Here is a 25008-nt window from a genome sequence, read left to right on the forward strand (position 1 = left end):
CTGTTAAACTTATACATGGATGGGGTGGTCCGAGAGGTAAATGCAAGGGTAGAGGGCAAGTGATTGGAGATGGTTAAAGAAAATGGAGAAAAGTGGGAGGTGAGTCAGCTATTGTTTGCGGACGACACTGCACTTGTGGCAGGATCGGAGGAGGGATTGAGGAAGTTGGTGGCAGAGTTTGGGAGAGTATGTGATAGAAGAAAGCTAAAGATAAATGTAGGTAAAAGTAAGGTGATGAGATGTACAAGAGGTGAAAGTGGCAGTAGACTGGAAGTGAGCATTAAGGGAGAGCAACTGGAGGAAGTGGATAGTTTTAGATACTTGGGTGCAAATGTGGCAGGGAAAGGTGGAGTGAAGGTGGAGGTAGAATGTAGATTGAGAGAAGCGAGTAAATGCCTTGGTGGATTAAAGAGTGTAATGAGGAATAGACATTTGGGAATGGATGCTAAGAGGAGACTGTATGAAGGAGTGATTGTGCCAACAGCACTGTATGGGGCAGAAACATGGAACATAAGAGAAGAAGAGAGGAGTTTGAATGTGTTTGAGATGAGGTGTCTGAGAAGTATGATGGGGGTTACTAGGCTGGATAGAGTGAGAAATGAGGAGGTGAGGAGGAGAACAGGGGTGGAAAAGGAGTTGGGAGATAGGGATGATGAAAGAGTATTAGGATGGTTTGGACACATGGAAAGAATGAATGAAGAAAGACTAGTAAAGATGTGGGGGGAGTGAACATGAGGGGACGTCCTAGGATGAGGTGGATGGATGGGGTGAAGGGGGCTTTGGGGAAGAGGGGAATGTCTGTTGAGGAAGGACGGGAGAGGACAGAAGACAGGGGTGAATGGAGAATGGTTGTATATGGATGATGTTGTGATTGCATGAGGTGGAATGGGCGGGTGGATGGGGGGTGAGGTAGTATGTGTGAGCAAAATTTGATGCAGCCTGAAGGGATTTCTCTCCATCCTCTTATATTATGCAATGGGGGGACGGAGAGGGGGGGTCGCCGATTTAATGAAGCGGCCTTGCTGTGGATGTGCTGTGTCTTGAGACACTGCTTCTGACCCAGGGCAGTGGACAAGGTGCAGGGATGACCCGTCATTCACGAGGTGCTAAGATAAGAGGGAGGGTGGAGGGGTGTGGAGTGTATTCAGGGATGGAATGGGTGGGAATGATTTTATGCCTTTTTCTTTTTGGCTACCCCCCTTGTAATGGGGAAAAAGCCATGGTATATGTATGTATGGAAAGAGGTGATCAGTGGATTACCGCAAGGATCTGTACTGGCACCAATAATGTTTGCTATCTATATGAATGACATGGATGAGGACGTGAACTGTTACATGAGCTTCTTTGCTGACGATGCCAAACTGTTAAGGAAAGTAGAAACTGATAAGGACTGTGAAGCACTGCAAGAAGACCTAAATAGGGTATGGAACTGGAGTCAGAAATGGGAAGTGGACTTTAATACTAAGAAGTGTAGCATAATGGAGTTTGGAAAAAGCAAAAACAGAATATCAGGAAAATATACAATTGGAACCAAGGAAGTAAAGAAAGTAGGATCCGAAAAAGATTTGGGAGTAATTATCACGAACGACTTGTCCTATGATAAACAGATTAACAAAACTGTCGGGGAGACTCACAACTTGCTAAGATCAATAAAAGGGGCATTTGCATACTTGGACAAAGACATGATAAAAAAAATATTGGTTACATTGATAAAGCCTAGACTAGAGTATGCAGCGACATTGTGGTCCCCCAGTGCCAAAAAGAACATAAAGAAGATAGAAAGAATCCAAAGAGCAGCTACAAAAATGGCACCTGCACTTGCAAACCTATCATACGAGGAGAGATTGGCTAAACTGGAGTTACTGACACTGGAGCAAAGAAGAGAGAGAAGTGATCTATTGACCATCTACAGAATCATGAAAGGCACAGAGATACTTGATAGAGAGGACTTACTTAACTGGGACAAGAGAAACACAAGAGGACATGGAAAGAAAATAAAAAAACATAGCTATAGAAGAGAAACGAAGAAAAACAGTTTTCCACATAGAGTTTTGGATACTTGGAACAAACTGGATAATGAAATAGTATGTGCAAAAACCATTCATGAGCTTAAAAGCAAACTAGACACTACGAGATACAATGGCGGGACACCATGAGCATAACTCCCCTTCCCGCAAAATACAACTAGGTAAATACAATTGTATATGGCACAATTATTCCTAAATTAAACAAATCCATATTGTTTTGGTGTGAACAAAAGTATAATTAAACAAATCCATATTCTTTGGTGTGGACAAAAGTATATTATCATCTGATATGAAAGAAAGGCCAGATATACCTTATGAAAGTAAGTTAATTATGGTATGCAGTGGTCTAGCTGTTCTGCATTGGGCAGCAACAATTAGTGTATATGTACCACCTGGACAAATGTTTACATAAAGGAGGCCTATGATGCGTCACTACTGGTGGAAGCATTGATATCTGAATGCCTCTGGGGACCACCACATCTGTCTGATGCATTCCTTAAATACTTCATGATGGTTTTTCCAATTTCATCCTCTGTGGTTTGGAAGTTTCTGTTGTCAAGCAAAACCCCTGCAAATACATTGAGGAAAACTTTATGTTAATGGTCTTTATTAACAGCATCACACATTGTTAAATCTTATGTTTAAATTTAAAGATACTTCATCATGGTATTCAGAACTTAACAAGTTATACAATAAAATCAGCAATGAAAACTTAACCTTAAAATTGGTTTAAAACCATTCCTTTTTTGCTCAGCAGTTAAGCTCCAAAAACTTTTTGTGGTGCAGTTACATAAAAATGGTGCAAGTAAATACTGGCAAGAAAGACTACATAAAGGTTATACCTTCTGTTTCCTCTTCCAAGTTCTGCTTCACTTTGAATATCTCAGGAATATTCTGCTTTCTTTGCCATTGCTCGAGCTTGACTATACTCAGCTGAAATGCAAAGAGGAAAGTTTTAGTAACGAGATATTATTTGTGAAAAATAACACACTGTGTAAGCTAAAATATCTGTTAACTTTACTAATAATAACATATGTCAGATATACTGTACTATAAACATACCACCTAATTTATTCATTAGTATCAGAACAGTTCTACAGCATACATTCATACACATTAAGATGGTAATTACAGTAGTACTCAGTTTTCAGCCATCAACTAAACTCCAACATATCTTCTGGTCTTATGAATTCTGATCTAAAATAAGTAATCACTTCTGCTACAGCTAAAAACTAGAGTGTATAGTCTGTGTCACAGTACTCTTCTTGGAACTGGAATATGTTGAGGCCAGCCAGGTGACCATGTTTGTGTGTCGTGTATAGGCAATTCCTTCTTGACAACAAAGGAAATTCACTGATCTATAGATCACTTTTTCATGGCTATTATATAGCCGATTATGGCTATTATATAGCCGATTATGGCTATTATATAGCCGAGTATGGCTATTATATAGCCGATTAAATGAAGCGGCCTTGCTGTGGATGTGCTGTGTCTTGCGACACTGCTTCTGACCCAGGGTGGTGGGCAGGGTGCAGGGATGACCCATCATCCAGGAGGTGCTCAGATGAGAGGGAGGGTGGGAGGGGTGTGGAGTGTATTTAGGGATGAAATGGGTGGGAGTGTTTTTATGCCTTTCCCTGTTTGGCTACCTCCCTTGGAAGGGGGAAAAAGCCTTGGTATATGTATGTATGTATTATATACTGTAGTCTAGATGTATCTATACAAATTATACAGTAATGTACTGATACAATATAGTTTCACCTAAATTTGATGGTAGCAGCAATACTACTACAGTATGTGGGAAAATATCATTGTCAGTTTCCATATTATTGTGTTGTCCAGAAGACCTCTGATGTCATTGTTTATTTGGCTACCATATTTGTCTCTCCATATACTCCTATTTCTAGCTTACTGCTTCCAGTCCATCAAACCAGCCTCACAATAAAAACAAATACAACAGTGCCTATAAGTCACACATTCAAAGCAACCAATTTAAAAAATAATTTATGGATCATTCAATTTGCTATTTTGCCAACTGAACTATTCAAACTTATTCATATATAGGATATTTAGAAATTAAAGTTACTTACCACATTTACAGAGTACTCTTGCATCATACTGTATCCAGCTTCCTTCTGGGGTGAGTTTCTCCTGGATAGCTCTGTTGACCTTTGAAGTGTCACAGTAGCGTGGCCAATAACATTTCCCATCCAGCAGCCAGGTATCAGGAACCACAGCAATTTCATTTCCTTCCTCAAAGACAATAACTCCAAATTCTGCCATACCTTCCTGCTTTTAAATACAATTGGCTTATAAAAGATACATGAAGGTTCAACATGTACTGTACTGTACAGTAACTGTGCAACACAGTCCTCACTGCTCTATGAACATACTGTATTGGTAGCCCTTACTCTATACTGAACTATGACTCCTCTAAGAAGATTTGATCGTCCTCCTTGGCACCTGATGAGTAATGAGGTAAAGTCTAAGTTAGCAATGCCGGATAAGTCTGGGCAGGAATCCCCATTCAGTACACAAAGCAAAGGTTACTCTATCCATTGAGCTAGGTCAAAAATGTGGTATCAGTACATGGCTGTAGTACACTAGCCTATATAATAATCTCAGTATGTCTACTATCAAATCAAATAAAAAATATGGTAACATTTTACATCAGACAACCATTTTTCAACAGAAGGCGCAGTTCATTGCTGGTGGACTGTGTGAAGTAAGGGAAAAGATGCAAACTTTGGCAAATGAGACTGAAGGGGGAAAAGAATACATTTACATTCAATATCTTTATATGAGCATGTTCTTATGCTCTTACTTTCATTACTAACAGCATATATACCCAGAGAACTTGACTGTACAGGATATGTGTACAAATCTTCATAAACTTTGTAGATATATGACAAATAAATGTCTGGGTCTCCTTCATATTTCAATATATCCACTACTTTCCCAACCTTACTATTAATAATTATGCCACAGTTAGCTGGGTTCACTTTGATACAAAAGTTCTTAAGGTATAAAACTTTAAACTGTACACAAGGAAAATCACTTGGTACTGGCCCATTTCTGTGGACTACTTTTGCAACTGGATATTTAGAATTCTTCTCTTCAGGTTCATATGCCTTCATTTCATAAATTCTATTAACTATTTGCATGAGAAAACAGTTAGGTTTTCTAAGCAATTTTTTTTAGGTATCCAAGATAATTCTCAAAAGGAAAGGCACTGAATTTATCAACTGATCCATGTCTATTTACATCATCTGTTAAATGACACAAATTATGAATGTTGTACATAACATGCCTTGAACCATACACATTTCTAAAGTGGTTTACAAAAGCAATCAAATATCTATGTGCTTTTTCCAGTTTCTGGACCTCTGGGTACTGAAAGTAGAAATGTGCTCACACTCAAAAGAAGAATTTTTTTATAAACATTCTCATCAATGTGTTTCTGGAGACAAACTGCTCCAGTATACAAAAGAAAGGCTCTGAATTCTGTCTATGATGCAAAGTCCAGGAGGAAGACACTGCAGCAATTGATATAAATGGTAAAACTGTAAAGGAAGTCACCACCAAATTTTGAGAAAAAATGCGCAACACTTTCCACTTACCACAATAGACCAACGCCAACTCCTGTAAAGTTTGGCGTCAAAACAAATGACCGTAACAAAGGTTCCAATATTTTTTGGCATAGACGTAACATGTTATACTACTTACTTAAGCATATTATGCAGACCAGTCGAGGATACGACTCTTCGCTGCGCTCACAGGGTATAAATCCATGTTATCAATTATAGATATGAGAGATAACCAGTTATTTGAATATATTTTCTCCTGTTATTAACAAAAAAGTAAAACTATAGGTAAGGGTAACTGGATTATCTTTACGTTTTTTACGATACTTAAATAGACAAGAAATAGTATGATGTCATGCACATAACCACGCAATGCCTGCATGGAAAAGTTACTTCAATGAATGTTTTCCAGAAACAGAAACATGGCTTGTCAGTACGTTCTATGTCAATGTGGGATGTTTGAAAAAAACAATATACCTGTGATATTATGCCAGCTACTAAAGTTCCCTGTCAGGATATGAAAGCTCTTGTTCATGCAGTGTCCAAAGTATAGGTATTGACAGTAATTATGTTAAAATGTAAATTGTCATGTTAAAAGGTAAACTGGCCTTACACACATGAAAATAAATCAGCCCTACACAGAACACTCAGTGTTATTTACGAGAAACAATATTTTAAATTAATTGGCCCTACATGAAAATCCCAATATCATTACATATTATGGAATATGATGTCATACTGAATTGGCCCTACACAGAACTCCCAGTATTAATACGGATTACAGGAGACAATATTTTCAGTAAGTTGGCTCTTCATAAAACTTCCAGCATTATTACGGATTATGGAATATGATGTTATAATAAATTGGCCCTACACAGAACTCCTGGCATTAGAATGGATAACGGAAAAAGCTATTAAAACAAATCGGCCCAATATCAAAGACCTGTAATGGATCCAGACAACTTTTACCGATGTGAGGAATTAATTGGTCCAACCTTCTGAACTAAGCCCAAAGTTTGCCTTAATTGGCCCGTAATGCCCATGTTTGCTGGGGTAGTGTCAAGTAAACTTATCTTTTAAGCAATAAACACAGTTTCATTTTCATATCGTTATCTTGTTTTCCTTAATTGGGGCTTTTCTAGAATTTGGGGCTTTTTTCCACCTGGGTATTTTCAAGGTGGGGCTTTTTTCCATCAGGGAATTTCCTAAGTGGGGCTTTTTTCCTAGGCATTTTTGTTTTGTCTTTTCGTTGGGGCGTTTTTCTGAACCACTTGTCTAAGACAGCCAAAAATATGTTCTAAGCAATCTTGATTTAGTCTGTATGTTAGTAAAAAGGTTACATTAAATCTTTCATTCAACATTTTGTATAACTTTGAGAGGGACATTGAAGAAATGATTAATCCTTTTTGAAATTGATATAAGTGATTTTTTCCACCCACTCTCATTTCTTTAGCAGTTTTAATCATATCTTCCAAAATGTGATTTTATTCTTCCAAATCCCACCCATAGGCATTTCTAGAGGATTTTTTTTAATCTATACGTACCCTTGCATTAAAGAGATCAAACCAATGATCTGATAGCATAATGAATTAACTAGTCATTTCCCAATCATTACTCTTTAAAAGGCCTTGTTCATCAAAATACTTAATTGTTTTACCTGTAGTTTCAGACAACAGTTGTGCAGCTAAGTGAATATTCATTCTTCGATGACCTTGTACATCAATGTGTTTGTCGCCAAGTCGGAATGTTGTTTTTAAGTCTTTTACACTCCTTTTGATTATCTCACAAATGCAAGAATTGGTCTCATTTTTGCATCCATTTTTACCATCCAATTTGAATCCAGAATCTAAAAGATTGTTTCTAATTAGTTTTATGAGATGTGGAGCATCAGCAAAAACAAAAATTTCCCTGTCACTAGAAGCTGGATTTGTGAAGCTATGGTTATCAATGGTGACATCAAGTGTTTGTAAGAGTTTAAGATTTGTTGATCCCATATCCGATACCACAGCAACAACTAAAAATCCAGCTTCTTCCACCTTAACAATAATGTCATACAGTATGTACTTAGTCATATTAGTGTCAAAGTCGTAGTATACTGGCTGTTTCCAAGGGCTTGTCAGTCTCCTTAACATAGCACACTGTAGTCTCTTTTTAGGTTCATATATTACATCAGTGCCTTTTTCGTATGTCCAGTCTGATGCAACACTTGTCTCATCAAAAGATAGTATACCAAGGCGCTCAATATCTGACATTTTTTCTGTTTTTTCGGTTCAAAAGCTGAATTACTGCTAATAACACACCAGGTTGTAAGTCCAGCTTTGCTATATATATAACGGAAAGGTTGTTTGATATTTGTAGACTTTAAAAAATGCCACTGGAGTCGTTTTTACTCAAATGAACTACAGTCGGCACTGCCAAAGCTCAGTGTGATAACCTCTTTAGTGGTGGTTGGGGACGAATTTAGCGGTCCGAAAGGGGGGCCTGGTCATATATATAACCCCCCCCTACTCCCTATGCCCTTAGGATATAACAAACCCCTCCCCAGCCCCGTTTATTTTTTGTATAATATCGCCCATTCTTGTACAAGAACAAAATCCGTGGTGCGTCGCAGTGTTTTACAGGCAACGGTGTCGCCAATAGTGGTTGCACTGACTTCACAACTCATCGGTTAACCCAGATGAGCGGCCATATTGCAGATATTGGAATGTAAACAAACAGATCTGACGTGTATGTTACAGGCAAAGCTTTTTGGTTACAAATACATCTGTCATGGCAAAAAGGAATTTTTCTAAAGTAAAATTGAAAGACACTTTAGATAGATATTGTGATGGGCTTAACAAGGAGGAGAGGGTGAGGTATGAGAAGAAATTAGCACTTATTTGTGGGGAACATCCGTATGAAATAGATGATGCAGCATGGTCTGTCGATGATTCATTGCTACCTGCAATTACCTACCCGGACACAGTGAACTATTTGGTGTTTTCACAGAGTCCTTACACATCTGAGGATTTGAAGAACTTCAAAGCACTTGATGCGTACAACCAGTTTGAGAGTGGTTGGGTCAGGGATAGGACAACATGCATTTTAAACAACAGATGCCTGGTCAAAGCAAAGGTGAGGCAATTACTCTTAATTAAGTTTCATGAGAATTTTAGTTAGGCTTAAGTTCAGTTTACATAGCCAGGACTGGTACGAGTTAGATCTATAAACCAAATCAGGTGACTAATGTTGGCAATGTATATGCTAGGATCATTGTCTAATTGCAGGCTTAGGCAACATATTTAACCAACCAACCTGTTAAAATCTACTTTTAATAGACAAATAGTAAAAGTACTTTAATTTAATTTCAGATAGATAAAAAATATCTTCTTGTTAATCATTTGGGCTAATTCTGAATTTTAACTTCCTGAATTTTTTTGTATTTTTTTATCTATTATTATTATAAGTGCATGTGAAGTATGTAATTCTAGGTGCCTAACATAAAAGCAACTTGGCTTAAACAATAAAAGTAACTATTTGATTGTTATTAGGACTAGTAATAGATATTACATGAAATATTTTCAAGCCTGAAGCTCTGTAAAAAGATGATACAATTATACATGGTAATATATTGTATTAGTGTTATGAAAAATATCACATATTGAGCTATATAAAAAACTTATCAAGTCTAAGATATTGCAGTCTTAATCTATATACATAACCGAAACTGTATATACTTTTTCTAGATATAAAAAGGTTTAAGATTTAACAATGCGTATACATTTATTTTAAGCACAATTTTATCTTTTTAGGATATGTGCCCCGTGGGGCTACAGGGAGAAGGATGCCTAGTCCCTTTCTTCTCGCCTCTTACGATCCAAGTGGGATACTTGGGATACTTGCAGGGATGACCCGTCATCCAGGAGGTGCTCAGATGAGAGGGAGGGTGGGAGGGGTGTGGAGTGTATTTAGGGATGAAATGGGTGGGAGTGTTTTTATGCCTTTCCCTTTTTGGCAACCTCCCTTGGAAGGGGGAAAAAGCCTTGGTATATGTATGTATGTATGTACAATTTTATCTGGAGTATGAAAATTGAATCTTACAGAAAATAATATGACAATCTAATCAGCCTTTAAACACATACTTGTCTGGTATTTATTAGATCCAGTTGTCATAAATATTGATATTTTGATTTAACGTAATTTTGATGTATTAACAATCAAATTATTCTTATTTCAACTACCAAACAATCTGATTTCTTTACTAATTTCAAATAACCTAATTATTCACTGAAACTGGAACTAATACCCCTACAGAAATTTAAATGTTTTTATCTTTTCTAGGTACTGTATTGCATTCTTAGAGGCTCAGGGAGAAGCCACTACTTCCATGGTTTATTGCAGACAAGGGTGTATTTTGGCAGCACACTACGCATATGGCTGGTCTTGGAGAAAGCTGTACACATGTCGCTGCACTACTTTTTTCTGTGGAACCAAACCAACAATAAAGTTAAGGGACTCTAGGACTGTTACACAGTCAAAATCCTTTTGGCTACTGCCTGCTTCTTTGAAAGGTGTGTCGTACAAACAATGCAAAGACATTGACTTTACTTCTGCAAAGACTATGAAGAAGAAACTAGATAGGAACAGACAGCTGTTTGGAATCAGATATTCCCAGCCCTTGTGTTAATAAAAAGTATATCAAAAACCAAATACCAGATCCTACAGATATTGAACTGGCATCATTTTTTTTAAATCATTGTCTTGCACAAGCACGAAACCAGCACTGTTATCTTTATGTGAACCATGCTGTGAACAGTTTGCTCCAAAATCAGTTAGTTTAGATTTCCCCACTGTTCTAACAGAACAGAGAAGAATCAGCAATTCAACTGTCATATGATGAGCTTTTAAATAAGTGCAGAAGTATTAACTTGACAATGACTGAGGACCAAGCAACAGCTGTTGAGAGAGAAACTCGAGAACAGGCTAGTTCTAAACTGTGGTTTAGATTTCGAAGTGGGAGAATAACAGCTTCTAAAATGAAAAGTGTATGTGTGACTGATCCTGCTTCTCCATCAGAGCCTTATAATAGGAATAAGCTATCCTGAAAGCTGTAAATTCTTTTCCAAAGCTACACAGTGGGGATGTGAGCATGAGAAAGATGCAAAGGATATATTTCTTGAACAATTGAAACAGCTTCATGAGAATGTAAAATATGAAAAAAACGTTTTTTTTATCAGTGCAACAGTTCCACATATTAGTGCTTCACCTGATGGCATTATTACACGTGAAGAATTAGAACAGAACACGAAAATCTTGGAAACCTGCATGGACCCGAGAAAGTTAATGATAATCGAGGCCCTTTATATCAAGGATAAAAACCCTAACTTGAATATACAGGCACTTGATTTATTAGTGCTACCCAGTATGAGAACACAGGGTAGGCCAGAAGCATGAGGAGATAATTTATGCATAATTTTCAAACTATCATGTGATCTCCCCTAGTCTTATAATTTCGCGTGGTCAAATATTGCACTTTGATGACATTTGACACACTCCCTGAAGAAGGCTCAGGTGAGCCGAAATCCGGATCGGAAAATATGTCCACCTACGCACGAGTTCTACAGAATTTAGACCCTGCTACACAGCGATTAGTGAGATCTTTAGAAAGTTTCTCCAAGAAAATTATTAATGCAGAACACAGCATCACCTTCAACAAAATTTGTGTATTAGAAAACTTTCTGCCTGTATATATTATTTTTCATATAATTTTTTTTATTTACTGGACTTGTTTTATTTTTAGATTAAAATGTCAAACTTACTCATGTCTATTTACACTGTTAATGCAAAATATTTGTTGTTCCTTTGTGCTTCCTGATAAAATATGGATCAGGCATAGTAATAATAATAATAATAATAATAAAAAAAAAAAAAAAAAAAAAAAAAAAAAAATCTTTTACTGCATTCGAATCTTCATGCCTACCGAAACACATGCGATTGCTACTCGTCAGTTGTAACCATAACATGCTGCTAGCATGTCTATACTTAAATTTGCTCCTTAAGTCTTTAGTGATTTCTAGTTAACAGTCTGAAAATGTTCTTCATTAATTAATATTAGCAGGCCACATGATGTATGCATGCATGTATATCAACTGTGCTCAAATATCTATGCATATTTCCTATAAATCATGATTGTTATATCATACTCGAATGAACTACACACCAGAACGGGATGTGTAACTTACATCACCCAGCTGGAAGCGATGACTGATATGGCAGCGGGACCTGCGTGCGCGCGTTCTAGAACGTTCGGGTGAAAGCTCTCATGGCCACTAGTAGCCAGCAAGGATGCGTGCATCAGGAAAAATGGATGCATCCTTGCTGGCACTGCGTTTATGCTGTGTTGCATGTCCGCAAACTGCGTCGTGTGAAAGGTCCCATTGAACTCCATTGAAAGTTAAAATGCGGCGCACTTACGTTAAACCTAATAAATGATTGATGTGGTCCCATCGAGTATCCCTGCACCTACAACCACAGTAAGATGGACAATAAGTAAACAAACATACAAAATGTATTAATATATATTCCCTGAATAAAATAACCTAGCATGTAGCACTTTGTCACTTTGCCTACTTCCGAATCTTTGTTTATATGCTCATACATGTATGTCTCTCAATGGATCCTCGTTTAGCGATGAAATCGCTTAACGACGTTGTCTTCTGAACGATACTCCGTTGTTAAACGAGGACTGGCTGTATATACATTGTTTGCCAAGATATTGCTGTTTATTTAACATACTAAAAATGTCCTCAAATAGCACTCGCACCCTTTAGTAATGCATTAAGAAATCGTGAAGTAAACGAATTATTGGAAGAAATCATATATATAAATTTTGGACTACCGAGCTGTACTTAGGGAATCGATTACTTTGCGTAAGAGTAATGAGCAAACAATTAGAGAATTGAGTGGCCTAAAGAGCAAAATGAATGAAAAATGAGGACAAAAATAAAAATGAAGAACTGAAAAAGGAGGTCAAAGAGCAATTACAGGTAGTGACCGGAAAGGTGGAATAGTCAATTAAAGAAACAGACCTCATTGAAATAAAAAAAAATCAATGTAAACACATACATATACCAAAGGCTTTTTCCCCCTTACAAAAAGAAAAAAAAAAAGGGATAGAAATCACTCCCACCCATTTCATTTCCCATATATTCCACTCCCTTCCACCCTCCTATCTTGGCACCTCCTGTCCACTGCCCTGGGTCAGAAGCAGTGTCGCAAGACACAGCAAGGCCAATTCATTATTTCGGCGACACCCCGTCTCCGTCCCCTCATGTACATACATACATATACCAAGGCTTTTTCCCCCTTACAAGGGAGGTAGCCAAAAAGGGAAAGGCATAAAAACACTCCCACCCATTTCATCCCTACATACACTCCACACCCCTCCCACCCTCCCTCTCATCTGAGCACCTCCTGGATGACGGGTCATCCCTGCACCCTGCCCACCGCCCTGGGTCAGAAGCAGTGTCGCAAGACACAGCACATCCACAGCAAGGCTGCTTCATTTAATCAGCGACCCCCCCTCTCCGTCCCCCCTTGCATATAAGGAGAGGACGGGGAGAAAATCCCTTCGGGCTGCGTCAAAATTTACTCACACATACTACCCCACCCCCCACCCCCCTGCCCATTCCTCCTCATGCAATCACAACATCATCCATATACAACCATTCTCCACTCACCTCTGTCTTCCGTCCTCTCCCTTCCTTCCTCAACAGACATTCCCCTCTTCCCCAAAGCCCCCTTCACCCCATCCATCCACCTCATCCTAGGACGTCCCCTCATGTTCACTCCCTCCACATCTGCCTTCCATACCTCTTTTACTAGTCTTTCTTCACTCATTCTTTCCATGTGTCCAAACCATCCTAATATTCTTTCATCAACCCTATCTCCCAAATCCTTTTTCACCCCTGTTCTCCTCCTCACCTCCTCATTTCTCACTCTATCCAGCCTAGTAACCCCCACCATACTTCTCAGACACCTCACCTCAAACACATTCAAACTCCTTCTCTCTTCTTCTCTTATGTTCCACGTTTCTGCCCCATACAGTGCTGTTGGCACAATCACTCCTTCATACAGTCTCCTCTTCGCATCCATTCCCAAATGTCTATTCCTCATTACACTCTTTAATGCACCAAGGCATTTACTCCCTTCTCTCAATCTACATTCTACCTCCACCTTCACTCCACCTTTTCCTGCTACACTTGCACCCAAGTATCTAAAACTATCCACTTCCTCCAGTCGCTCTCCCTTAATGTTCACTTCCAGTCTACTGCCACCTTCACCCCTTGTACATCTCATCACCTTACTTTTACCTACATTTATCTTTACCTTTCTTCTATCACATACTCTCCCAAACTCTGCCACCAACTTCCTCAGTCCCTCCTCTGACCCTGCCACAAGCGCAGTGTCGTCTGCAAACAACAGCTGGCTCACCTCCCACTTTTCTCCATTTTCTTTAACCATCTCCAATCCCTGACCCACTACCCTAGCATTCACCTCTCGCACCACCCTATCCATGTATAAGTTGAACAGCCAGGGCGACATAACGCATCCTTGACGAAGTCCCACCTTTACCTCAAACCACTCACTCTCTCCATTTCTAATCCTGACACAAGCTCTACTACTCTCATAAAAACTCTTGACAGCTCCTAGAAGCTTTCCTCCTATCCCATAAATCTGCATAACCTCCCACAGTGCCTTTCTGTCTACCCTATCATAAGCCTTTTCCAGATCCATAAAAGCCCAAAAAACATCCTTCCCTTTTCCTATAGCTTTCTCACATATCTGTCTTACCACAAAGAAAGGAAAGGAAAAGATGGGGAGAAATGCCTTCGGGATGCATCACAATTTTTCTCATACATACTTCCTCACCCCCCATCCCCCACCCACTCCCCCTCATGCATCACAGCCTCATCTATACACAACCCTTCTCCATTCACCCTTATCTTCTGTCCTCTCCCTTCCTCTACAGACATTCCTCTCTTTTGTAAAGCCCCTTTCACCCCAGTGGTGTAGCTAGTGCTTTTGCCGCCCGGGGCTGCCCTCATGTTTGCCGGCCCTTCTCACAAGGAATTCAACAAATGCACATTAACTTCTTAAAGGATATATATGTATGTGTGTGTTTGATTGACAGTTGATGTTAATATATCCTTTAAACTATCACACTTTATTATGCTTAATAATGTAGAAAAAACTGACATCTATGAGAGACTGATTAACGTAATTTTATATCAATCATAAAAGGACCAAAAATGCCGTGCGGGGTGGACCACCCATACTGCCCCCCCTTAGCTACGCCACTGTTTCACCCCATCCATCCATCTCATCCTAGGACGCCCCCTCATATTCACTCCTTCCACACTTCTTTTACTAATCTTTCTTCACTCATTCTTTCCATGTGTCCAAACCATCCTAATACTCTTTCATCAATTCTATCTCCCAGCTCCCTTTCCACCCCTGTTCTCCTCCTCACCTCCTCCATGGAAACACAAACAGGAAAATAAAAAAATACATTTTAGAGAAATAGTACAAAAGCAGATGGAGGAAAATACAAAAGAAACAGTTATGAAAGTAATTAAAGAAAAGGAAAATTGGGTGAGAAATACAGTTGACAAAGGTAAGTGCATTGTGGTCCATGGTATCAAGGAAAAACATATATAAATACCAGAGAGAAAAGGAGAAGGAAATAGCTAAGGAAATTTTGAAAGAAACACATGACAATGGAAAACTTTTGATAAGGAAATTGACAAGATCCACATAGAACTCAAATGATAGTGAGGAGATATTATTGAAAGCGGTTAAATTGGCAAACAGCGTGAAATTCAAACATATATGAATAAAAAAAAAATGAGTGATGAGGAAAAAGAGAAAGACAAAGCTCTCAGAATTGAAGCCAATGACAGAAATGAGAAAAGAACAGACGGAAAAAAACAAGATTTTTTTTTTCTTTTTTTTTTGAGAGTACTGGACTTAAGACTGAAAAAATGGTACATCAAAAAAATGGAAACTTAAACCAAAATAGAGAAGAAAATATGAAACTAAAAGTGGCATACACACATATTGATGGCATGATCTCTGGAATTAATGAACTAAATGATTATCTAGAAATAGAGAAACCTGGCATTATGGGAACTGTGGAGACAAAACTGAAAGGACCTCTATCAACAAGTATAGTGGAACAAGGTCTATACAACCACTGGGCAAAAAATAGAACAGGCAGGAAGGAAGATGTCATGATATTGACCAAAAAGGGTCTAAATGTGACAAAGATTAATGAAGGCAAAGGTAATGTACAATTAATTATGATTAAAATTGTAAACAAAAAGATGAAAAGCAGAAACTTTGTAGCAGTGTTTGTACCACCAAAAACACAGGCTTGGTCTGATAGCGATCATTCCAAATTATTGGAAGACACAATGAATGTGCTAAATGAGTTACTGAAAGAGGGTGGTAACATAGTAATCATGAGCAATTTTAATGCAAAGGATATAATCTGGGAAGAAATGATAGTAAAAGAGGGAGAAGAACTTTGGAGCAACATTCTACTGGATATGACCATTGAATACAACTTAATATAATGCATACATACCATATTTTTCGGACTAAAGCCCGCACTGTTATATGACCCGCAGGCCCTTACACCTTAGTGAAAATCCACACAAGACCCGCACCGCTGTATGACCCGCAGTCATATGGCGTTCGTGGCAGTGTAGATCCGACAATGTATACTACCCATGCATGGGTGGCCACAGGCACAGCTCAGGCGGTTGTTGTTACGGCCGGCCGTTGACGTGGTGATCAAAGTAATTTCAAAGCTGAGGCTTTTTCTAAATTTTCTGTTTCATCAATGCTTAGGTGATTTATAAAAAATATATGTTTTCCGATATTGGCAGGTTTCTTGGTGATATCTTGCTTTTCAGGATTCATCACACATCAAAGGCTGACACGTACATACACAACCTCACAATTTGGTTTCTGAAGCTGCCACTAGATGTAGTGGTAGCTTCGATGAAAGAGGGGTGATCTCGAAAGTGTGCAACTGATCTTATGATGCCTTTGGGATGAGTCGAAGACGCGGCATTGCGATTCATGATCATGATACCAACATTCCTCCAGTCCTATTTATTTCTGATTGTGATGAGAATGAAGAATAACCAACAAATTACATTTCAATATATTTTATTGCACTTATATATATATTACAAAGAACCTTAATAAATTTGTGTAAATAATGCCATAAAACCCTGTTTGATTGTTTACCGGTAATTAATCAATCAATTGGTTTATAAATGCCATACAAAGACTGGTAATTAATTATCAAACCAAACAATTTCCAATGGTTAGTTTTCAATAGAACAGAACAATAATAGAGCACATTACTGAACTGTTATGAACAGTCAATGGAGCACATCGTTATTAGAAAAAAAAAAAAAAAACAGTCAGTGATCACAGACGACAGAGTCAATGTTTATGAAGGTGTATCATCGCTCATGAAGCCATCGAATTCCTCATCCTCTGTATCGTCATGGAAGAGGTTGTGGCATAAATCGGCCAATTCTGATGCAGTGACCTCATCCGTTTCCATTTCGGATTCGTCCGATTCCTTTTCCGAGTTGTAGCATGCATCGAACATTGCAGGATGGCACGTTTCTGATTTACGGAAACCGTTCTGAATAGTAGATTCTTTAATTTTCTTCCATGCTTGAACGACCCACATGTAATGCACAAATTTAGCGTTAAGGAATCAGGTACAGTTTGTAATTTGTAATTGCAAAAATGGCCGCCTGCTTGTTTTTGTTTGATCACGACACACCATGTTGGTGTTGGTACCTGTCAGTGTTGTATTGTATGTTCATGCTGTTTAGTTAGGCCTGTTTTATTTGTGATAATGCCTTTATTAATACCAAGAGCATGTACAGCGGGTAAGATACTGACAAATCCTACCTTCTCTTTGTCGTTTGTCTCGATCGTGCGCGCTGTATTATGACATTAATCAACTTTCATATGACGAACCCGGTCGGTCCCCCCGCAAATCCCCGATCCGAGAGGGCAGCCAGCTAAACTAATCATTTTTTTTTTTTTTTTTTGACTGCTTAAGAGGGCAATTTCTAACCAGAATCCACAGATGACCCGCACCTTTATATCACCCACACCCCCGAATTTTGGCCCCTTTCTGAGGCAAAAAGCCGCCGGTCATACACCGAAAAATACGGTACATACATATACCAAGGCTTTTTCCTCCTTACAAGGGAGGTAGCCAAAAATGAAAAGGCATCAAACCATTACCACCCATTCCATCCCTAAATACACTCCACTCCCCTCCACCCCCCCTCTTACCTTAGCACCTCCTACATGACGGGTCATCCCTGCACCTTGTCCACTGCCCTGGGTCAGAGGCAGTGTCGCAAGACACAGCACATCCACAGCAAGGCCGCTTCATTAAATTGGCAAACCCCCCCTCTCCGTCCCCCCATGCAGAAAAGAAGATGGGGAGAAATCCCTTCGGGCTGTGTCAAATTTTGCTCACACATACTACCTCACCCCCCACCCATTCCACCTCAAGCATCACAGCATCATCCGTACACAACCATTCTCCATTCACTCCTGTCTTCTGTCCTCTCCCGTCCTTCCTCAACAGACACTCCCCTCTTCCCCAAAGCCCCTTTCACCCCATCCATCCACCTCATCCTAGGAAGCCCCCTCATGTTCACTCCCTCCACATCTACCTTCCATACCTCTTTTTTCTAGTCTTTCTTCACTCATTCTTTCCATGTGTCCAATTCATCCTAATACTCTTTCATCATCCCTATCTCCTAACTCCCTTACCACCCCTGTTCTCCTCCTCACCATCTCATTTCTCACTCTATTCAGCCTAGTAACTCCCATCATACTTCTCAGATACCTCATCTCAAACACATTCAAAATCCTCCTCTCTTATGTTCCATGTTTCTGCCCCATACAGTGCTGTTGGCACAATCACTCCTTCATACAGTCTCCTCTTACCATCAATTCCCAAATGTCTATTCCTCATTACACTTTTATCCACCAAGGCATTTACTCCCTTCTCTCAATCTACATTCTACCTCCACCTCCACTCCACCCTTTCCTGCCACATTTCCACCCAAGTATCTAAAACTATCCACTTCCTCTAGTCGCTCTCCCTTAATGTGTTAAGGAAAATACTAGATATAGACACAATGAGGAACCGTCAGAACTAGACTTAATATTAACTTCTGAACCAGATATCATGAACAAAATGGAGTATAAAACATCAATTGGAAAGAGTGACCATATACTAATAGTTTGAATTAAAAGAACAAAAACAATGTAGGTAGGAATGATAAACAGAGAAGGAAGATTAATATACAGCAAAACTGATTTTGTAAAACTAAGAAAAAAAATCCAAAACACAAACTGGGATAAATTCTCCAAAGAGGAAACAAAGATGGAAGACAAATGGAACATATTCAAAGAAAAGTACAAAGGAAGGAATTGATAAATATGCAACAAAGAAGAAGCAAAAAGAAATCTATATAAATTGTTGGTATAAAAAAAGGTGCAGTGAGGCAGAAGAGACAAAGTCTGGAAAAGATGGAAAAGAGACTAATAAACATCCAAATGGCAAACACATATAAAACTTAGCAATGAATATGTGAATATATGCAGGAAAGAAAAGAGAAATCATGAAAAAGATATCATTGACAAATGTAAGGATTAACCTAAACTCTTTTACAGATATATAAATGACAAATTAAAGGATAAACACAAACTTGTAAAACTGCATGAAGGAGATAAAGAATATATGACACAAAAATGACAGAAGTTATGATCAGACATTTCAGGTCTGTTTTCACAATTGAGAACTCACATATCTGGGAAGATGGACAGCAAGAAAAATCCCCCAAAATGAAAGAAATAAAGGTAACACAGAAAAAAATAAGAGACCCAATAAAAAACCTAGATGTTAGGAAATTGCATGGACTGGATGGAATTACAAATTGGATACTGAAAGAGTGTATTGACAAACTGACAGACAAATTATACAAGATAATAGACTTTTTACTCAAAGAAGCAAAGGTACCGCAAGATTGGAAGGATGCAAACATAGTACCAATATATATATATGAGGAAACAAAGAAGATCGTACAAACTTCAGACTAGTATACCTTACAAGCACAGTAGCAAAAATATGCAAAAAAGTTATCAGAAACAAATGGACCAAACACTTGAAAGAAAATAAAATAATAATTCCTAAACAATTTGGCTTTAGAAGTGGAAGACTGTGTACCACAAACTTAATTTGCTTTTACCTAAGATTGAGATAATACAAGAAAGAGATGGCCGGACAGATTGCGCCTTCTTGGACTTGCAGAAGGCAGTTGAAAAAGTACCACACAAAAAATTAACAAGAAAATTGAAATGATAGGAATACAAGGTAAGCTACTGGAATGGATGAGGGATTTCTTAAATGGGAGAAAAATGAGTGTGGTACTTAGAGACAAAAATTCGAACTGGGAAGATATGAAGAGTGGCATCCCGCAAGGCTCTGTATTGGCTCCTTTAATGTTTACCATATATATAAATGATATGGATGAGGGGGTGAACTGTTATATGAACTTCTTTGCTGATGATGGCAAATTACTCAAGAGAGTAAGCACAGAAGAAGATTGCAGATTGCTACGAGAAGACCTGGACAAAATATGGGGATGGAGTCAGATGTGAAACAAATTTCTATATTAAGAAACGTAGAATAATGGAATTTGGAAAAAGCAAAAATAGAATATCGGGTCAATATAAAATTGGAAACGAGGAAGTCAAAAAAGTAGATTCAGAAAGGGGCCTGAGAGTGATCATCAAGTGACCTATACCTGATAAACATGTCAATAAATTAGTTGGAGAGAGTTTTAACTTAAGATCAATGAAAGTGTCCTTCAACTACATGGATGAAGAAATGGTAAAGAAAATAGTGGTTACACTAATAAGACCTAAACTAGAGTATGCTGCAACACTATGGGCACCTAGCACAAAAGAGAACATAAGAAAATTAGAAAGAATCCAAAGAGCAGCAACAAATATGGCACCTACACTATCAAATTTGACATACGAACAAAGATTGGAGAAATTACATCTATCAACACTGGAACAGAGAAGAGAAAGAGTTGATTTGTTGACCATTTACAGAATTATGAAAGGGATGCAAATTCTCGATAGAGACGACTTGTTAAAATGGGACAGATGAGAAACGAGAGGATATGAAAAGAAGCTAAAGAAGGACAGTTACAGAAGAGACCTGAAAAAGAATAGCTTCCCACATAGAGTGACTGATGTCTGGAACAAACTAAACAGAGAAACAGTGAGTGCCAAAACTATACACAATTTTAAGAATGAACTGGATGTGGATAGATACAAGAACGGGTCACTACGAGCATAGCTCTCATCCTGTAAAATACAACTAGGTAAATACATATGCATACAGTATACATGTGATGTGATATGGTTTAATGTCACAAACTCCCCTCTATCCTAAGGCTAGGACGGTGCCTCTCACAGAGGACTTTGTAGCATGGAATTTCATGAACCATGCCCTTGGTTCAACTTCGCCAGTGGCAAGGTTTGAACCGCCATCTTCTCTACATTCACCGTAAGTAATGATGCCCTAATCTGCTCAGGCAGTGAGCATATATACATGCACATATATATGTTTATATATGTACATCCCATGCACAAACACCCATGTACACTGGTATGCAGAACATGTTTAATCCCATATTCATTCCTATCCCTTGATTAATGCAAGACTATGAATAAAGATTCAAATTAGTGTAGTTCAAATTAACTACTATAAAATAATTTACTTCTTTTAAGAATTTGATAATTTGTTCCACTGCAGCATGTTCATTTAAATTTTCTACCAAGGTTTGTCTGATAGCTAATTTGTCCTGTGTTGGTTTTCTTAGAAAAGGCATTCTACTAAAATATGTTTTACCGACTGGTCAACATGACAAGAACACCACTGAGGAACCTGCCTCTGCCCCACTCGTCATCAGGTACTTACGAGTTGCAAAAAGTGAGGTTGATTCGCAACCTAGTTAAAATAATGCTAGACCTCCTGTTTGTTGGGCAGTGGAGCCATGGTTGAACAGAAGGTTTAATATTCTTTAAGATTACTTGTTAAATAAGACCAGTGGTCTTGCCACTGGTCTATGCAATAAGATCTAACAACATTTTTAAAATCTGGAATGGGGATTCCCATGCTGGAACAGTGGTCAAGCCTATTTGCTGCCTTGGCTGCTACATCAGCATGTTCATTACCAGCAATTCCAATATGGGACAGAACCCAACAAAATTTTACATTTATTAATTTTCTACTGATTAATAGGCAAGTCCAATTTTAACTTCTTGGACCAGATAATGAGATGGAAACAACTTCCCTAAAGATGACAAGAGACTCATCAAGTCAGTGTATACAACATAACTTGTACCATGGGGGCAGTTAGAAAATGCATATATTTAAGGGAGGATGCTACAGGTAATTTATTTTTAATTACAATGTTTGGCATCACCCCAGAGCAGCCTACTCCATCAGGGGTTTCTGATCCATCTGTATATATGCTGATGGCATTCGAGTGCTCAGATACACGTTCATGAAAGTTTGTCTTGAGCTGGGCATCTGAATATTTTTTCAGTAGATTTAAAGTACCATTCCTCATCATGATGATGGTGATATGGTTTAATGTCGCAAACTCCCCCCTATCGGAAGGCTAGGGCGGTGCCCCTTACAGAGGGGTTTGTAGCATGGAATTTAATGAACTATGCCCTTGGTTCAACTTCGCTGGTGGCAGGATTCAAATCGCCATCCCCTTGACCTTCGCCTCAAGTAATGACGCCCTAACCCACTCACCCAGTGAGCTTCCTCCATTCCTCATAGACTTTCTCAAAGAAAGTCGATAGACGAAACGTCAGGAATAAAAGCTTCACCTCCAGTCCATGTTTCCTTTACTGTGTCTATACAACTTGTTCACATGGATTTTCAGCAATGAAAAGTTATGCTTAAAATTGGTTTACAACCATTCCTTTTTTGCTCAGCAGTTAAGCTCCAAAAACTTTTTGTGGTGCAGTTACATAAAAATGGTGCAAGTAAATACTGGAAAGAAAGACTACATGAAAGTTATACCTTCTGTTTCCTCTTCCAAGTTCTGCTTCACTTTGAATATCTGAGCAATATTCTGCCTTCTTTGCCATTGCTCGAGCTTGACCATACTCAGCTGAAATGCAAAAAGGAGTTTTAGTAACGAGATATTTTTGTGAAAAATAACACAGTGTAAGCTAACATATCTGTTAACTTTACTAATAATAACATATGTCAGATATACTGTACTATAAACATACCACCTAATTTGTTCATTAGTATCAGAACAGTTCTACAGCATACATCCATACACATTAAGATGGTAAATACAGTAGTACTCAGTTTTCAGCCATCAACTAAAATCCAACATATCTTCTGGTCTTATGAATTCTGATCTAAAATAAGTAATCACTTCTGCTACAGCTAGAAACTAGAGTGTGTAGTCTGTGTCACAGTACTCTTCTTGGAACTGGAATATGTTGAGGCCAGCCAGGTGACCATGTTTGTGTGTGGTGTATAGGCAATTCCTTCTTGACAACAAAGGAAATTCACTTATCTTTAGATCACTTTTTCATGGCTATCATATAGTCTAGATGTATCTATACAAATTATACAGTAATGTACTGATACAATATAGTTTCACCTAAATTTGATGGTAGCAGCAATACTACTTAAGTATGTGGGAAAATATTGTCAATTTCCATATTATTATGTTGTCCAGAAGACCTCTGATGTCATTGTTTATTTGGCTATCATGTTTGCCTCTCCACATACTCCTATTTCTAGCTTACTGCTTCCAGCCCATCAAACCAGCCTCACAATAAAAACAAATACAACAGTGCCTATAAGTCACACATTCAAAGCAACCAATTTAAAAAATAATTTATGAATCATTCAATTTGCTATTTTAGCCAACTGAACTATTCAAACTTATTCATATATAGGATATTTAGAAATTAAAGTTACTTACCACATTTACCGAGTACTCTTACATGATACTGTATCCAGCTTCCTTCTGGGGTGACTCCTTGATAGCTCTGTTGAGCTTTGAAGTGTCACAGTATTGTGGCCAATAACATTTCCCATCCAGCAGCCAGGTATCAGGAACCACAGCAATTTCATTTCCTTCCTCAAAGATAATAACTCCAAATTTTGCCATACCTTCCTGCTTTTAAATACAATTGGCTTATAAAAGATACATGAAGGTTCAACATGTACTGTACTGTACAGTAACTGTGCAACACAGTCCTCACTGCTCTACGAACAGTATATTGTATTGGTAGCCCTCACTCTATACTGAACTATGACTCCTCTAAGAAGATTTGATCGCCCTCCTTGGCACCTGATGAGTAATGAGGTACAGTCTAAGTTAGAAATGCCGGATAAGTCAGGGCAGGAATCCCCCTTCAGTACATAAAGCCAGGGTTACTCTATCCATTGAGCTAGGTCAAAACTGTGGTACCAGTACATGGCTGTAGTACACTAGCCTATATAATAATCTCAATATCTCTACTATCAAATTAAATAAAATATGGAAACATTTTATATCAGACAACCATTTTTCAACAGAAGTCGCAGCTCATTGTTGGTGGACTGTGTGAAGTAAGGGAAAAGATGCAAACTTTGGCAAACGAGACTGAAGGGGGAAAAGAATACATTTACATTCAATATCTTTATATAAGCATGTTCTTAGGCTCTTACTTTCATTACTAACAGCATATATACCCAGAGAACTTGACTGTACAGGATATGTGTACAAATCTTCATAAACTTTGTAGATATATGACAAATAAATGTCTGGGTCTCCTTCATATTTCAATATATTCACTACTTTCCCAACCTTATTATTTATAATTATGCCACAGTTAGCTGGGTTCACTTTGATACAAAAGTTCTTAAGGTATAAAACTTTAAACTGTACACAAGGAAAATCACTTAGTATTGGCCAATTACTGTGGACCCCTTTTGCAACTGGATATTTAGAATTCTTCTCTTCAGGTTCATATGCCTTCAATTCATAAATTCTATTAACTATTTGCATGAGAAAACAGTTAGGTTTTCTAAGCAATTTTTTTAGGTATCCAAGATAATTCTCAAAAGGAAAGGCACTGAATTTATCAACTGATCCATGTCTCTTTACATCATCTGGATAGATGGAGAAAGAGGAAAGGGACAAAAGGTAGGGAGGTTCTTAGAGTGAACTCTTTGAATGAAAAGGAAAAGGAGAAGG

The 25008-nt window shown here is 38.3% G+C and overlaps 1 protein-coding gene across 4 annotated transcripts; it reads right to left on the reverse strand.

Moving 5' to 3' along the window:
• Positions 1-2444: 2444 nt before the first annotated feature.
• LOC143031019 (uncharacterized) lies at positions 2445-24969 on the reverse strand. Of its 4 annotated transcripts, none has more exons than XM_076194361.1 (5): positions 23771-24969; positions 22824-22914; positions 4118-4316; positions 2870-2960; positions 2445-2595 (listed from the first exon to the last, which is right to left on the reverse strand). In XM_076194361.1, exons 1-5 carry the CDS (start codon positions 23898-23900, stop codon positions 2447-2449), a joined length of 660 nt encoding a protein of 219 aa, XP_076050476.1. In that variant the 5' UTR covers positions 23901-24969; the 3' UTR covers positions 2445-2446. The 4 variants fall into 4 exon arrangements, with proteins under 4 accessions (XP_076050476.1, XP_076050474.1, XP_076050478.1 ...); XM_076194359.1 differs by having other exon boundaries at positions 4118-4319; positions 23771-24967; XM_076194363.1 differs by having other exon boundaries at positions 23749-24959.
• Between the last annotated feature and the right edge of the window lie 39 nt (positions 24970-25008).

The sequence above is a fragment of the Oratosquilla oratoria genome, chromosome 12 (assembly GCF_046742065.1).
Source record: "Oratosquilla oratoria isolate Oo_2021 chromosome 12, ASM4674206v1, whole genome shotgun sequence".
Classification (NCBI taxonomy): Eukaryota; Metazoa; Arthropoda; class Malacostraca; order Stomatopoda; family Squillidae; genus Oratosquilla; species Oratosquilla oratoria.